The sequence below is a fragment of the Drosophila miranda genome, chromosome 4, assembly GCF_003369915.1.
Source record: "Drosophila miranda strain MSH22 chromosome 4, D.miranda_PacBio2.1, whole genome shotgun sequence".
NCBI lineage: Eukaryota > Metazoa > Arthropoda > Insecta > Diptera > Drosophilidae > Drosophila > Drosophila miranda.
Genome location: NC_046677.1, coordinates 30,208,941 through 30,225,894, shown reverse-complemented (window position 1 = coordinate 30,225,894; position 16,954 = coordinate 30,208,941). Strand labels below are relative to the sequence as shown.

The following is a 16,954-nucleotide window of genomic DNA, read 5'->3' as shown; positions in this document are numbered from 1 at the left end:
AAAGGGTGTAAAAAGAAAATAGGAAAATGAAAGATGCGTCACATTCGCCCGGCGGGAACATCTATCATATCCAGCGTTTATCAAATGAAATGTGGAATCAAATGAGATGAAACTCAGCTGCAAAGAGCATGAAAAATGCTAGTTGAATGTACAGAAATGTAGTGGAAATCTTATTACCATGTTCCTGCCGTCTTGTGCTCTGGCCTGGCCATGTGTCTGCCTTCTGTTCTAAGTCCTGTGGGTCAGTGGCAGGTCCTTTTGTTAAGTGGATTTGAATGGCAGCTCTTTGGATTTTTTGTGATTTGCCAAAAGATTTTACGTGGTCGTAGAGCTGACCTCCTGTGCATTGCGTTTGATTTATTTAAAAGCCAAGCATGTACTTGGACTCTTCTCGGTGGATAAAAAAGCCCCAGGGAGCACAGAAATATCCTAAAATAATGTTGAGTATTTTCCTTGTGAAGCTTCACATTTTATTTCATTTAATTTCCTCTCTGTGCTCATCATTTACGATAAAATTAACATAAATTTGTGATTTTCCAAACAGCCTAGACGCGTCGCCCACAACAACAGTCGACAGAATCAAATATAAGAACAGGACTGGAAATCGCTGGAAATCGCGCCTCCAGTTGACAGGCTTAAGGACTTTTCGAGTCTCGCTGGCGAATGAAACTTCAAGTTGTTTGGAGTTATGACCCGAGCGGGGAATGACCTGAAATGGGAAGCAAAAACAATTCTAATTAGAGATACGGTTCAAGGAAGCCTTTCGGCGGCGACAATTGAAATTCAATTTGTCAAGGCCTAAAAGCAAGCTTAACAAAAGTCCCCCCAAGCTGATTTTCGGCAAATGCAAATTCAATTTGTGTTATTCGAGGCTGATTTCTTACACAAAGTGACAAATGCTCGCATCTCGAATGGGTTTAAGTGTGTGGCAAATGGATAGTTATTCTTAGAGCTAGATAAGTTCTCCCAGATGCTGGGAAACTTTTCATAACCAAAAGAAAATAATTTCCAGTGTCTGCTGGAAACAGAATTACCAAATTTGTTTTTCCAGCAAACAAGCGAAAAACGTGAGCATCTCGAAGTGCTCTCCATAGCGTGTATGCACGAGTATATTTGCAGTTGTGTGCAACTACAATGTAACGGCAGTTTGCTGCCCCGAAAATCCCCCAACGTACCATAATCTTCATGTCTGTTTGCAACTGTTCGCGCTGACAGCTGGCGGGAGGATGGCGGGAGGAGGGATACGGGTCGGTTGTCCGTGTCGGTGGCTTCGTTGTTCCTTTGGAGTGCGGAAATTGCACAAGATTGCATATGTGGGTTCTGGAAATACATACATATATATTTATATTTGTAATATTTTTTGTATGTAGCTGTCATTTGGGTGTGTTTCTGTCCTTCTCTTCTTTGGGGTTACACAAATTATTCTTTGCGGAGTGCTGCCGAGTGGCGCTGGCGGCGGCATCGTCTGTGCCTGGCAGTGGCTAATAAATCAAACTGATATCAAGCCCAGAGGTAAACACTGACCAGGGGGCCAGCGCGTGCTAGTCATGGACCCCATTTCTAGCTGGAAACAAAATTGATGGCAAAACAGTAAGACTTGGGTTTTTCTTCACAGCTGTTCAGGCAGTGTTGTAAAATACCAACTTGTCGCTGCCGCCCTTGCGCACTGGATCCAAAATACAGAAAAATACCATTCTATTCCGCACGAAAATCTATAAAAAACCGCTGTGCTCCCGCTGGTTTGCAGTCATTCAAAAAGTCACCACCGAGGGAGTGTATCGATTCCAGGGATCTCTCGATAAGGGTAAGTTCGATATTATTCATCGACATCCACTTCAGAGCAGCGCTGAGGGCTTGCATCCCTGGAGCTGTCTAATTGTGGAGCGTGACGTGTCACATTCAGTAATTTTAGTAGATTTTTCAGCATAACTCCAACGAAAAGCAACGAGATGTCGGAAAGCGAGATGATCAAACAGCCGAAGGAAGAAAACGTAAGTAAACCGAAGAACAACCGAGAAAAGCTCAACTTCTTATTTGAAATCTATCGAGACAACACAGGCAACGGGCTCGACAGGCGAGGAGTCGCTCAAGGCGACCTTCGTGGCCGTGAGCGTGCTCCATGTGGGGGGGGAGGCAATCTGCGCCAGCCTCTCGGAGGACACCAGCCTGCTGGCCGTGGCCAGGGCAGACTGCTCGGTGCACGTCCTTCGGCTGAAGCTCCATGTGAGCGGCGCAAAGGCGGACTGGACCCACGGCAAAACGACCACCCTCAGCGGTCACCAGGCCACCGTCTACCTCGGATCGTTCTCGACCGACGGGTCGCAACTCCTGACGTGCTCGGCGGACTTCGGCATGCGCATGTGGAACGTACAGTCCGGCAGATGTTTGGCCTTCTGCAGGCAAACCACCAGCTTCATTCGAGGCATCGCCTTCATCTCGTACGCCTCTTCATATGCCACCGTCGAGGACGTTGGCTACGCATCCATCTGGAGGGCGGACGGAGAGAAGATCGTTTGCACGAAGAGAGTGTTCCAGGAGCAAGAGCTGAAGGTCTGCATATTCCATCCGAAAAAGAAATACGTGGTCTCTGGATCGACTTCCAGCAAGGTCCGCATATGGGACCCCGCCTGGGACCGCTATACCACGGACCTCATCGACTTCAACAGCACTGCGATCACTGCCCTGGCCTTCACCTCGTGCGGCAGCTACATGGCCGCGGGTGTCGCCGAGGGCCAAGTCATCTTGCGGAACATGAACTCCAAGCTCGTGGTGTGTATCTTTCACCAGCACGCGGCTGCCATTACCTCGATGGCCTTCGACAGGGACAACTTTCGCCTAGCCGTGGGCAGCCGGGACGCCAAGATGAGCGTCTGGGAGTTTGGGGCACCGGCCATGGAGTCGCGGGCCAGCGACTGTGGACGCGTGCTGAAGGTTAGCTTCGTCAGCGACTCCCACCTGGTGGGCATCTGCGTCGACGGGGAGGAGAGTAACCCACTTGCACTGAAAGCCCCAACTGGCTCTTCGAGCCCGCGAGATTTTTTCTAGACGGTTAATAAATAAATACGACTAACGAAACATCTAATCAGAGCAACCAGAGATATTTACAAAGCAGCCCACCGCAGCCGCAGAATGCTAATTGGCCAGCACTGGCCCTGGCCTAAACCTCGTCGCCAACAAAGTTTCCTTTTTATAATCAACGCGAACGCTTCATTAGCCATGCGTCCGGGCCGGACCCCACGTGTGAAGAGAAGTGCGTGCGGTTTTTAATTAGTTTCGATTTGGATATCCACCACCCACCAATCAGGCCAAAGAGCGCAGGACTCTCAAACGCCGATTGCATGGCAATGAGCCGCGAATGGGCCACTTGGCCAACAACTCGATTGCGGTCCGTTTGGCGTTTGACAGCATTTGGCCGGCTACTTATTTGCTTATTTGCTTATTTGCCGAGCGCCACTCTCCGCCAAATCGAACAGTTTCTTTTTAATTAAAATTATTAAAACAAACACCAAAGTTTGCTCCGCGAGTGGGCAGGGAGGGGGTGCAGTGGAGTGCAGTGGGGAGTGCTTTTAATTAAACTTAAACCGCAACAACTATTCGAAGAAGCCCCTCTGGACGCTGGACTCTGGACTCTCCGCAATGGGCTGTGGAATGGGAACCGCATAGTTTTCTCCACCTCGAACAAAGGCATTCCTCCGGACGCTGGCTGGCATTTCCACACATCAGGATTGGACAATAAATAATACCGGCCACCACTCAGGCATGGGGGGGGGAGCAATTTTTAATAAATATATTATTTTTGTTTGCCTTCCATCCGACATTTATTTGGCAATTTTCTAACGCCGCCTCATGGCCTCATGGCTCCAACTTTTCCCCGCTCTGGGCATAGTTCCGTTCTCTGTTATTTTTGGCAGTCCGAAAGGGACCGGCCTTGACCTGGATACCCAGTGTCCTGTCCATAAATAGTTCCCTTGATTAGTGGCCTTGAACCGAGGGCTTTAATGGGGTTTAAAAGATGGAAAACAGAAAGAGTGCCAAGAGTGAAACTTCTCAGATTCCTTCGAGAGATTTCGCAGCATTTTCACACTCCGCAGCTCTTGTCCTTAACGCCGTTCTCGCATGTTGTGGTAATTAATATGCGAGCCTGCAGAATATTTACGAGGATATCCAACACGCAACGAGCAGTCAGTCGGCCAGTCGGTCGGCCAATCCTTTGGGTCATTCGCTGGATTCGCCGGAGTCCAGAAGCTGCAGGAAAACAGAAACAATTACCTCGTTTCTGCAGCACCCACTGGAGTGGAGTGGACTGGCATGTATGTGTGCGTGTGTGTGTGTGTGTGTGTGTGTGTGTGTGTGTGTGTGAGTGGTAATTATAAGTTGTTCGTGTCTGTTAATTAAATGTGTCCAGCGGAGGCATTTAATAAGCTTCAGTCACTTACAAAGGCGCTACATGGCTTGCACTCTGCAGCAGTCGTCCGGAGGAGAGCTTAAGAGGAGTCCCGGCATAAGCCCATCCCGTACATCGCCAGCGACTGTGTGTATCCTGGAAGCATTGCTCTTATATATAATCGATAACACGACAGGGTTTCCACCGACCCACGAGACCCTTGTTGATATCTTTTTAGGAATCCTTGATGTTTGTCGGTGGAAAGCGTATCGTTTAATCATGTCGGCCTCCTCCTGAGGTGGGAAAGGGTCTTGTGGCACATTTTTAACGCTTCCTTTGGGGTCTGGACATGATTGAGGTGTGCAATTTCTCACCCGCTAATAAAATGAAATGTCAAAGGCGTCCTGGCCGTTCTTGATCGGCCAGCAAACACGGGTTAATTAGGCATTAAGCCAAAGCTGATAATTAATCAGCTCAAAATTGTCCATAAAAGCAAAGCACTTAAGTGTCTGACACCTGAAAGGATACAGGACCGCCGCCAGCACCCACCCAAGCAGACACAGACACGCGGTTTTGCGGCTGCCACAGGGGGGGAGGGGTGCTTGGGAGGCGGCTAAAAACTAAACAAAAAGCTCTAATGGCAGACATCCACATTTACACTTGCTGCGCCACCCCCCGAACACCCCCGGAGGGGTACGCTCCTTGAGCGTGTCCTGGAGCCTTCCCCGCACAACCCACGCTCATTATGCAGCTGTTGCATTGTAAATATTTGCATACATGCTGTAGAATTAGTTAAATAAGCATTTATTGTTGTCCTACACAAAGTCGGCGGCTGCCGTTGTCGCAGAGCGTTTGAATTACTTTTAATGTTTGCCTCCGCGAGCGGCACTGCCACTGCCACTGCCACTGCCACTGCCACTGTTAACACAAAAGGTAATTTCCCAGCAAATTGACATAAAAGACAACAGCGAGGTGAAACTTTTCTAGCCCAAAACTTGCGTTGTTTAATTTTTGGGCTGCGACACACACCCCGACACACACCCCGAGACACACCCATTGCCAGAGACAACATCAAAATTTATGTAAATGGAAATTGCATTGCATAAGCTACAGGCTCCCTGGCTCCCGGCAGGAGACTCCACGGCACGTATACGCAATGTGCAGCGGCAGCCGAAGCCTAAAACCATTTTGCACGTAGTATTAGCGCTCCACTTCCATTATTTGTGCCATCCTTTGGGACTCCAGCATCGAGCCATTAAGGCCATACTGCCGCTAGGTAGGTCTATGGCCTGGCTTCCCCCCGCTTTTCGTGGCACTTTTCTGTGCCTTAGTTTTCCGCCTTTTCTTTATTGGTTTCTTGCGCCTCGCTGCCAAAGTTTCAACAAGTTTTTGGGCCTCCAAATGGCTTCGGCTGGAAGGGTTTCTGGCAGTGACAAAATAATTTCTCAGAAGCCCTCAAATTTAATAGTCACAAAATAGTGAGGCACAAACACGGTAGTGGCTGGAACTTTGGATACGCCGAGGTGGAAAATCACTTTGTGTTACATTTTCTGGGAATTGTTTTCCCTCGAAGGAGGTCTCTGGGGGGATTAAAATATATAGAGGTCTCTGGCATAAATGTCCACGAATCGTTGGACAAACGCGCTGTAATTGCAGTCTCTTTGCAGCTCATTAGCGGGGGGAATTCGTGGGGAATGCCACAAATATTCTCTGCCAATTATCGGAGCCATGGGGGAAACCACTTAATAACTGCACCGCCAGTGGTCCGCCCCACGATGCTAGTCCCTCCTGTGCCCATTTGCAGATCGTTGACAACGTCCATGGCCGCCGGATGGTATCAAATATACAAGTGAATTGCTTCATTTTCGAATTTCTGTCATACTCGACATGCCTTGTACTCGACTCTCCCTCTCCCTGGCTCTTCCTCTGTGTCCGCTTCCTCTTTGGCTCTTCATATATGTTTTGGAAATCTATTCGTGCCACGAATTTCATTTTCAACTTGGCAGCAGCAGCACCACCACCAGTGGCTGTGCCAGTGGCTGTGTTGTTGCCGAAGAGAGACGTGCAACGGCTGCCAGGCAACTTATTAAAAATGTCTGCAGTGGCAGCAAAAAGGAGCTTGCAGAAGGAAAAAAACACACACCAGAATGCAAGAAAAAGAAAATCATTTGCCGCAAAGTAGCCCGAAGAGAGGCGGGTGGGGGGGGGGGGGGGGGCGACGGGTGCACTGTCGTGCCATGTAATTGTCGTGGAGAGTGCCCGAGTAAAAGTGCTTTGATTTCCGACATTAAATTAACTGCACGCCTCTTTAATTGTCTCTGGGGAGAGACGCACACTTCCTTTGCCGCTCTCCCCCTCCCCGCTGCCCATTCCATGCGCTGCATGAGCTTTGCCAAATTGAATCTTATGTAATGCCATATATGCTACCCGTAAATCGAGTCAGAGCCGAGTCACCTTCATATGAAATTCACTTACCACTGCATTGCACCCACTGGCAATGAAAGAATTGCAATCGAAATTACTTTTAGCCCCACAAACACCCCCCCACACACACCCCACACCCGGCTGGGAAATTCGATTTACATTCAAGCATTCCGTTTGAGGGCGGCCGGATGATATCGATGGATGGTGCATTGAAGGAGGCTCGGCCCTCCTCTCGAGTGTCTGTGGGGGCAGGCCGCCTCCCCCCCCCCCCCCCCCCCCCCCCCCCTCCCTCCTCGGGCATCAATTATGCTACGTATTTCTTTATTACAATTATCTCGTTGTGCTCTTGGGCCTCGTTCGCATTGTTCCAGCCCATGACTGGCCCCATCATGAGCACTCACTGCGCACTACCCAGTCCCCTCTTTCTGCTTCTCTGCTTCTCTGTTGATGAGGAAGTGATACGGCAGGCCGCAGTCGGGAGTCCACAGTGCCAGGGAAATTGGTTTTAATTTTGCAACTTGAATGGCCACTTGTCGTGGCATTGACTCGGCGCAGAACAGAGCCCAAAGCACCCAGCCCCGGGCTCTACCCAATGTCAGGGACACTCGAGCGGATCTCGTCTGCCGTTCAGGTGTGCCCGATTTAATGAATGAAGATTATAAGCCCTGCGTTGGTTCAGGTGTATGCGAAATGATATTCAAACAGGTTATTTATTGACTTAGGCCCCTGCCCGGCCCCCTGGCTAAGGCTTGAGCTCTATTTGCCTTCCAGGGAATCCATTAAAAGCGGAAAACGCCTGTTAGCTGGGGACATATCGAATGCAATAGAAGTCCGATGCTTCTGAGAAGACCCTGAGAGCACTCCGTTATTAGTGGGAAGCGGGAGGGGTTTCTAGTGGCAGTTCAGGGAAAATCAATCCCATAGAACTTCTACCTAAAAGGGCGGTAAAGGGCCTTCCTTCGGGTCCAACCACTCCGGTATTCCCACACGCCCCGCTCCTGGCAGGGTATCAACAATGGTTCAACATGATGCAGAGATAGAACACATATGCGACGTCACACTTGAGCAGCACACAACCGGAGTTTGCAGAAGGAGCAGACACACACCGAAGGACAGACAGACAGGCCGACAGACACGGACAGAAGAGATCTCAACAAGAGTCGAGCGACGAGCGACGAGCAGGTGTTCCAACTTATTCATTAAAAACAAAAAAGGAAACAGACAGGAACCGAGAAGAGATGGGCCAACACCCCTCCCCAGTGCCAGTGCCAGCGCCAGAGCCAGAGCCAGTGGCAGTCCCTATTCCCAGCCAGCACAAGTCCCAGCCGGTTGCAAGTTCCCGCTGGTTAAGATTGTGGTCGACACGCAATTGCGGCAATTTCAAGTTGGTTGCGCTCTCACTCTCTCTCTCTCTGTCCCTGTCTCTCCCCACTTTGGGCCAAAAGGCAGTGCCAAAGCGAAGGGGACGGCCAAAACGCTTAGAAGCTGCTGCGCTCTTGTCTTTCACACACATCCGCCGCAGTCCGTCCTGGCAAGTTTCTTGAGGCAGAGGCAGAGGCAACGACAACGACAACTGGAACTTCAACTGGCTGAAACCGAAGCCGAAGCCGGTTTCGGGGTGTGTTAACTTTCTATGCCCGGTAGCGCTGATTGCCAAGACAACGACAGCCCAATTCATTCAGCGGTCTGCTGCCTTTCAACGGCAGCAGCAGCAGCTGCCTTAAACTTCTATAGTTTGGTCGGGGTCCTCAGCCTCAGCGTCAGCCTCAGCCTCAGCTTTTGGGCCTCTTAGCGCTCCTCCGTTCTGATTGCTCTTGCCAAGAGAAGATGCTTTGCATGTGCTGCTGGACGGCATCTCTGGAGGCGTTTCCAGTTCGATTTATCATGGACAAAGTTATGATCGCTTAAGTGCCGCCGTTTAGTGTTCCAGTTGCAGCGTCTCCAATAGCTCCTCATAAATTGTTCCCATGACATCTCTAATTATGGTATGGGGCTCTCGAAATGAAGGGGTTCCGCTTGGTTGTGGCTACTTATTCCGCGATAAATCGCCCATGCTCCACCTCAGGGCTATGCGAGATTATCGGGGAATTTATAAGAATGTATAGATCCCTAAAGTTGAATATTTATGGACACATTGCTGCCTCGATTCTATCCATAAAACTTGACCAAAAATACACCTCTAATTGTTCTGCTCTTCACACTTTTAGTTAAGCGCTCATCCGCTTTTGGGGTTCCATAATTGTTTGCAAATTAGAATTATTGGTTGGACAAATCTATTTGCGATTGCGGTGCCCCAACAAAAGGGTGTACATAGCTCCTAATCAGTTTTGATTATGCCAAACACATAAACCAGAAATAAAACCACAAAATTATGTAGACAAATATACAATACTCGTATGAAGAGATCGTTTCTATGCCATGGCTGTGACGGAAGTCGGGGCCCCACCGCCCAGCGGGTGGGCACAGACCATCGACCACCGACACGACTCCCACAACAACTCTTTCAGAAAGAGGCCATAAATATTGTTCATTTGTAAATAAATAGCCAACGAAAAATGGAGTGGGGATGGGCACCAAAAAAAGAACCAACCACAGCAACAACAACAACAACTCATAGATCATATAAAACATTGTTCATGTTCATTTCCAGTACTTGGTTTTCTATTTCCTATAGGCAAACACAGACATCTGCGAGCAGTGGAGCCACACAGTGCCGTCCGCTTGGTTCTTTTCTGTTCTGTTGGCGGCTCTGGCTGCGTGCCTCCTCTTTTATTACAGTATCATCTTCCGGTCACTTTGTCATTTCTCCACAACATTTCTCAAACAGTTACGATGGGACAAGTGCGGCCTCAGCCCCCAGACCAGAAACAGCTCGAACTTGAATTATTAAAAATAGAAACGAATAGAAGCTCCAAGAAGAAATAAGTACTGGCCGGGGCACTGAGCGGAAGTTGAATAGACAAAGTCGACTCCCTTGTGGGGCCAAACACTGAAAGCAATTGGAAGTGGGTTCGATTCAAGCGGATTACACAGTCTTCGATTGGAGATTACCTCTCTCTGTCTTTGATGTCGATTCCTCGTTAGTCCATATTCCCCAAAAACAATTTCTTTTACTGGGCGGACGGGCACAGTAACATATTCAAAACGCTGCAAAGAGCTGCTCACGAATTTGCATCGTCAGCAGCAGCACACTGCGCTCAAATGGTCGCTCCTCCCCCCGCCCCCACCATAAAGCCCAACGAGGCACACACCCTGACCAGCGCCGACGCCGACGCCGACGCCAACGCCACTTAAAAGCAGTTCGCGCGAGTGCACAAGCAAGCCAGTGGAGAAGGTCCAGCGACCAGACCCGCCTCCATGTCCACTCCACCTTCATGGGGCGCGATGGGGCACACACGCACTCGCACTCGCACTCGCACTCGCTTTGAATATGAATTACACAAAGAGTGCACACGACTTTGATGGTTCGACATTGAAGAGACGTGGCACAGTGGTGCCCAGATGGAAGGCGATACAAAGCTTGGGGATAATTTGTCGTAATTTGAGACACAGTCGCACGCCATGAGGCAGACTCTTGGGCCCTGCACAGCATAATTTCGGGCAGATCTTCATGCCAGAAGCTCCACTGTGCTGAACCGCTGTCATGTCCACGTTACCCTTTGAAGCTAATGACACTTCCATCGCCTTAGCCTCGGAGATCGGCATCGATGATGTGCCCCAGCCCCAGAGCCGGCGATGGAGCGTTTTGAACTCTGCGGCCAATCAAAAATCATGGGTGACACACGCGTTTACGGACGTGGGAGGCCTGGACGGGGGCTAGCGCTGGGATTGAAGGCGTTGGGGGCTGGCCGGGCAGATGGACAAGTTATTTCCGCAACGGAGCTGCTTTCTGGAGCTGCCGCTGATTGATTGATTAATTGACAATGGCCATGCCGTTAGTTTTGAATGCACATTTGCATGTCTAACTTATGAACGGGGCTCGATACATCCCCCCCCCGTCCAAACAATTTGCCATCGAAATAGAATGTCTTCTTGTCTGGCGCGCACTCGCATGTAGTTCATTGTGTTAGTTATGCAAATGCTGCATTTCCGCCTCGCCGATCGTCTGCCCGAATGCGGTTTAATTATTCATTAATTTAAGCTTGAACCAAACCATTTTTGGCCCACTTTCAGACTGGGGTTGGGGTTGGGGTTGGGGTTGGGGCGGGGGCTGGGGCTGGAATTCCCTGCAGGGGCTTTGCTTTGTCCATCTGCAGGCTTTTGTCACCATAAATATGAAGTGTTGCCCGATTATGAAATAATTATGGGCATTGTCCACGCTGTCACGTCGGAGGGAGCTTAGCATTGTTTTGTTTTGCTCTGTTTTGTTTGTGTGTGTGTGTGTGTGTGTGTGTGTGTGTGTGTGTGTGTGTGTGTGTGTGTGTGGGGTCAATATGTCTGCTCTTCGATAATTAAAAGCCGCCTATGCCCTGATACGGGCCTGTTTGTCTGTGCTCGTAGGCCGGGCATCTAGTTAGCCTGTTCTATTGTGTGTTCTAGTCTCTACCGGAATGGGCAGGCTCTGTGCGTTTCCGAAAACAACAGCCCCCACCACCAGCAGCACCGCCTTGGCTTCTATGTAAATTCAAAATCAAAATCTGCAAAATATAACCGACCTGCTGCCGTAATCCTTTGCGGAGTGTCTCCGGCGAAGCTGCAACATGCCTTGCGTGTTTAATCCCGGCTACATCGGACCCAACCCCCCCTGCTGTGACCCCGACTGCGTTGTGGAGGGGCACTGCAACTGGGAGTGCGGTCCGTGTCCAGGAGAGCATCCGCCGTGCGGCTGTTCCCCAGCCCCGGCGCAGACGCCGGCGTCGACCCCTATCCAATCGCAGACGCAGAAAAGCCAACAAAATGGATCCTGACTCCAGCAACATGGAGGGTAGCCTGTAGCAATAGATGCCACTTACAACAAACTTATTTCTGCTTAAATTAAATAGATCGGTATGGCACACAATCTTTCGTGTTTTACATATTCAAAACTTCCAAAATGCACAATCGCTTGATATAAAAATCCGACGACTCAAAGCTTTTGTATGTGACAAAGGCAGCCAGAGGGGCTCTTCGCCCTCTTGCAGTTTTGCTTAAGCCACGAGCGCAGTGAGTCGCGCCTTTGTCTCTCTCTCTCACTCTCTCTCTCTCTCTCAATTCCATGAGCCAGCACACGAGCACATTCTTGTGTCAGCCTCTCTCGGCTCTCGCTTTAGTGCTCTCCTTTTACAACTCCTTTTTGAGCTCGCTCTCTCAAATGCAAAAGCACCGCGCCGGGACGCTCTCTCCAGCCGCGCTCCCAGCAAAATGCGAATTAAAGGCACAGCAGTTTTGCTCTACTACGCAGTTTCTGTTATTTCTTGATTGTTATTGTTTCTCAATGCTATATGTACATTTCTCTTCACATTATTCCCATACAAAGCCATTAACGTATCGAAATAGTATCCTGCAATCAATGCAGTACTGGCACACGACTCCCGACTATCAGTAGAACAGCTGAGTCGCTTTTTGGGAAAAAACTGTTTAAAAAAGTAGCAGTCGCTGCTCAAAGCTCCCAGCTCTACTATTCCTCCTTCTCGCACTGCAAGCTTTTTCCCTATGGCTATCTCTTTTTGGCAGATAGTCAGTTGGAAAATTCAAGTGTAATACAGATATTAAAAACGAGGGGGAACGTTGTGAGTTGCTGCGGACACCGCAACTCTACAGTTATACCCGATACTAAGTCAGTATGGCTCTCCTCCGGCAGACGCCGCTAATATTAAAGGACACGACAAAGAGTGCGTGCGAGAGAGACAGAAAATCAGTCTGAGCGTGACGTCGGGTGCTGCGTAGCCACTGCAAATTGATTTGTTCCTATTGGCTATAAAAATGATCTGATCTGATCCAGATTCAGCAGATTCTGATAGATATGGTCATTATCTATGATTCTGCGTTTTTAGTTTTCTCGAATGTGCAATATTGTGGATGCAACAGATTTTCGTCCTTTGTGTGGGCGGAAGGGGGTGGGGTGAAATTTTGAGATACACGTTTTATAGTAAGATCTAACAGCAGTGCGGATACCAAATTTGGTTACTCTAGCCTTAATAGTCTCTGAGATTTTTGAATATCCCCAGATTTTCGTCCTTTGCGGGGGCGGAAGGGGGTGTGGCGAAATTTTGAAACAAACTCGTCTCGGTCCGATGTATTAGGAGTGTGGATACCAAATTTGGTTGCTCTAGCTTTTGTAGTCTGAGATCTAGGCGCTAATGTTTTACTCTAAGCAAAGCCGCCTATGCTACGTGTGTGTTAGAGAGAGACAGGGCGAGAAAAAATGAAATTGTTTTCTTGATGCTGGCTATAATAATAATACGATCCAATTCAGATTCTTAAAGATATGGTCATTCTCTACAATTCTACGTTTTTGGTTTTCTTATATCTTTAAAATTGTGGATGCCACAGATTTTCGTCCTTTGTGGGGGCGGAAGTGGGCGGGGCGAAGTTTTGAAATATTTTTGTAGCAGTGACATATCACAGAAGTCTGGGTCCAAAACATCGTTTCTCTAGCTCTTATAGTCTTTGAGCACTAGGCGCCGAAGGGGACGGACAGACGGACAGACGGACGGACGGACAGACGGACAGACAGACATGGCTCAATCGACTCGGCTATTGATGCTGATCAAGAATATATACTTTATGGGGTCGGAAACGATTCCTTCTGGACGTTACACACATCCACTTTTACCACAAATCTAATATACCCCAATACTCATTTTGAGTATCGGGTATAAAAATAACATGGCCCAAGATAAAATTATAGAATGCTTGTTGCTCTCTTTTCTGCTCAATTTGGTTGGCCCTTTTCCCAGCCAGCAAGCCAGTTTATGCGGATAATAAGGACCCTTTCCTTTTTCAGGCGTAAAGCTTTTGAAAATAAAGCAGTTATTGTGCCAGTGGGATTTATAATCCAAACAAAACTTTAAACCATAATTATTTGACTGTATTTAATACAGAATCGTATACAGCGGGGGAAACGTGAAAGTTCAAAACAGAGCAACGGCAAAACAGCTGTGCAAAATGTAGTGTTGGAAAGCAAGTCAAAGGAAGCTGTGCTGGAAACCGAGTCGAAAGAAACTGTTGCTGCAAAACAGACCTGTCTCACTTTCATTTCGTGTGCGACGTTGTAAGTCGTTCTGGCAAAATAAAAATCACATTTTCAATAATCTGAACGTAAGAAGTTATCGTATTCCCCGTAAAAGTGTTTCTAAGCTCTTTGCCGTCTTGCAGGTAATGGCGCCCCGCAGAAGTGCTCGTATTTTGGCGGCCAACCAGGCGTCCCCTGCCGCCCCGCCCTTGACCCGACGCGCTGCGTTCCTCCGCGCAGTGGAGGCCATATCCTCCCATCCCAGGCGCCGCAGGACCACCACCACTGCCCGCCAGCGCCGTGCAATCCAGATCGCTGCCAACCAGCCGCCCGCTGAGGACCCTCCCGTTGTCAACGCCGTAGTGTATTGGGATGGTGTCTGGCACCTCACAACCCGTGAGGACTTAGAGATGTTAGACCAACAGCGTGCCTTTCTTGAAATGGCGGAGGCTATAATTGCTGGCCGTGGAGCTGCGGCTCCAGAAAATGTAATGGACACTGAATTAGGCGTACGCCGCCTCCGCAGGGAGATGGCGAAAATGACGAGCGATCCGACGGACGGGTGCACGGTGGAGTTAGTGGACGACTGTATCTACGACTGGAAGGCCGTTATTCTCGGGCCCTTGGACACGCCCTACGAGGGAGGCCACTTTGAACTACTCCTTCACTTTCCGCACACGTACCCGTCTCTACCACCGGATATACTATTCCGTACAAGGGTGTACCACTGCAATATTAACAACCAAGAGATCTGCGTGGATATTCTAAGCTCGAATTGGTCGCCCGCCCTGAACGTGGAGAAGATACTTTTGTCCATCCAGTCGCTGCTGTCGGACCCCAACCCCGAGAGCCCCTTGAACTGCGACGCTGCCGAGATGTACAAGACGAACCGCGAGCAGCACGACCGCATCGCACGGGAGTGGACCGCCCGCTACGCCCAGCCAGTGGACTCAACGTCTGCATAATCCTAAACATCTCATCCACGGATACACAGCGTTTTCCAAATTCTTTGAGCATCTTTGTTGGTTTCTGTCACTAAACACACATGAACATGAGCTACATGATAACATATTCATACAATTATTTTTTGACTGAAATAAAGGCGTAGGCTGTGAAAATGTTTCGTAGAAAGTGCAAAATACTTCGTCATATCATCCGCGAGTTCGTCAAGACGGGGAGCAGTCGGACGGAAGATCGCCGGCCATGATCACTGAGAATCTTATTGTGTTCATCAGACGTCCATCGCTGCTGGCGGACTCCAATCCCAAGGCACGACAGTGGACCGCTCGTTACACCCGTTACATATTCCTTTAGAATATGGATCCAGCACTTTAATCGAATGTATCCAATAGAAACACACACAAACAGGTGTATGGCTGCTCGGACTAATTTCCCATTAAGCGTTCGTCCAGCATCCATTTGCTATTCAAATGTTGATTTAAAACTTTTTTTTTCAGGCAAGATGTGTTTCAGTACAGCCAGCCGTATATGTACACGATTTGAATTTGTGCTATGTGCCCGCCGTATCGCATCGTTCCCATTTCAGGCGCAAAACTTTTGAAAATAAAGCAGTTATTGTGCCAGTGGGATTTACAATCCACACAAAACTTAAAAGAGCTCCCAATTCCAATCCTGTGTATTATTGCTGGGGCTATACAGTACAACATAATTATTTGACTGTATTTAATACAGAATCGTATAAGGCGGGGGAAACGTGAAAGTTCAAAACAGAGCAACGGCAAAACAGCTGTGCAAAATGTAGTGTTGGAAAGCAAGTCAAAGGAAGCTGTGCTGGAAACCGAGTCGAAAGAAACTGTTGCTGGAAAACAGACCTGTCTCACTTTCATTTCATGTGCGACGTTGTAAGTCGTTCTGGCAAAATAAAAATCACATTTTCAATAATCTGAACGTAAGAAATTATCGTATTCTCCGTAAAAGTGTTTCTAAGCTCTTTGCCGTCTTGCAGGTAATGGCGCCCCGCAGAATTGCTCGTATTTTGGCGGCCAACCAGGCGTCCCCTGCCGCCCCGCCCTTGACCCGACGCGCTGCGTTCCTCCGCGCAGTGGAGGCCATATCCTCCCATCCCAGGCGCCGCAGGACCACCACCACTGCCAGCCAGCGCCGTGCAATCCAGAGCGCTGCCAACCAGCCGTCCGCTGAGGACCCTTCCGTTACCAACCGTCGCGGGATCAATAGCCGCGGTACCAATCGCCGTGGGACCAACCGTCTTCCTGTGCAGGACACCGCACCGATCGTGACGCTCCTCCAGAGTCCCGACCCACAACGTGGCACCGGTAGGAGTGACGTCATGGAAGCTTTGGCCGCTAGCTTAGCAGTTGCGGTGCCAGAAAATCGAATGGTCAGTGAATTATGCGTACGCCGCCTCCGCAAGGAGATGGCGAAAATGACGAGCGATCCGACGGACGGGTGCACGGTGGAGTTAGTGGACGACTGTATCTACGACTGGAAGGCCGTTATTCTCGGGCCCTTGGACACGCCCTACGAGGGAGGCCACTTTGAACTACGCCTCCACTTTCCGCACGCGTACCCGTCTCTACCACCGGAGATACTGTTCCGTACAAGGGTCTTCCATTGCAACATACACAACGGCGCTATCTGCGTGGATATTCTAAACTCGAATTGGTCGCCCGCCCTGAACGTGGAGAAGATACTTTTGTCCATCCAGTCGCTGCTGTCGGACCCCAACCCCGAGAGCCCCTTGAACTGCGTCGCTGCCGAGATGTACAAGACGAACCGCGAGCAACACAACCGCATAGCACGGCAGTGGACCTTCCGCTTCGCCCAGCCTTTAGATTCCACATAGTCTGAATAGTCCCACACTTTCCGAATTCTTCGGGCACCATGAGAACATACTAACATAATATACAATTTATATTTGACTGAAATAAAGGCCCAGGCTGTGAGTTGTTTGCCTCACACAATGATAACAGACTTTACTGCGCAAAATTAGTGTTATCAGTCGAAGAACTGAC

General features: G+C 49.2%; 4 protein-coding genes across 6 annotated transcripts in view; 3 read left to right on the top strand and 1 right to left on the bottom strand.

Moving 5' to 3' along the window:
* LOC108162392 (cytoplasmic dynein 2 heavy chain 1) overlaps positions 1–1,735 on the bottom strand; it is a 37,068-nt gene extending 35,333 nt beyond the window's left edge. The window contains exons 1-4 of one of the 2 annotated variants that reach the window (XM_017297112.2): positions 1,645–1,735; positions 1,525–1,564; positions 1,176–1,320; positions 178–709 (exon numbers count right to left, since the gene is read on the bottom strand). In XM_017297112.2, the coding sequence (XP_017152601.1) occupies positions 178–180 (3 nt within the window). In that variant the 5' untranslated portion in view covers positions 181–709; positions 1,176–1,320; positions 1,525–1,564; positions 1,645–1,735. Of the gene's footprint in view, positions 1–177; positions 710–1,175; positions 1,367–1,524; positions 1,565–1,644 lie in introns of those variants that run through there. The other variant, XM_033393666.1, reaches the window with a different exon arrangement.
* On the top strand, positions 1,679–3,082 carry LOC108162399 (transcription initiation factor TFIID subunit 5-like). 2 transcript variants are annotated; one of them, XM_033393671.1, is made up of 4 exons: positions 1,679–1,752; positions 1,786–1,804; positions 1,925–1,991; positions 2,059–3,082. In XM_033393671.1, the coding sequence occupies exons 3-4, from the start codon at positions 1,950–1,952 to the stop codon at positions 3,043–3,045; spliced, it is 1,029 nt and encodes a 342-aa protein (XP_033249562.1). In that variant the 5' UTR covers positions 1,679–1,752; positions 1,786–1,804; positions 1,925–1,949; the 3' UTR covers positions 3,046–3,082. The 2 variants fall into 2 exon arrangements, with proteins under 2 accessions (XP_033249562.1, XP_033249561.1); XM_033393670.1 differs by having other exon boundaries at positions 1,916–1,991.
* A 10,779-nt stretch (positions 3,083–13,861) lies between these two features.
* LOC117188964 (ubiquitin-conjugating enzyme E2 D3-like) lies at positions 13,862–15,093 on the top strand. Its single transcript, XM_033393674.1, has 2 exons — positions 13,862–14,047; positions 14,105–15,093. The coding sequence occupies exon 2, from the start codon at positions 14,108–14,110 to the stop codon at positions 14,924–14,926; it is 819 nt and encodes a 272-aa protein (XP_033249565.1). The 5' UTR covers positions 13,862–14,047; positions 14,105–14,107; the 3' UTR covers positions 14,927–15,093.
* A 571-nt stretch (positions 15,094–15,664) lies between these two features.
* Positions 15,665–16,913, top strand: LOC108162404 (ubiquitin-conjugating enzyme E2 D2-like). The gene is made up of 2 exons (XM_033393673.1): positions 15,665–15,870; positions 15,928–16,913. The coding sequence occupies exon 2, from the start codon at positions 15,931–15,933 to the stop codon at positions 16,783–16,785; it is 855 nt and encodes a 284-aa protein (XP_033249564.1). The 5' UTR covers positions 15,665–15,870; positions 15,928–15,930; the 3' UTR covers positions 16,786–16,913.
* Positions 16,914–16,954: the final 41 nt, after the last annotated feature.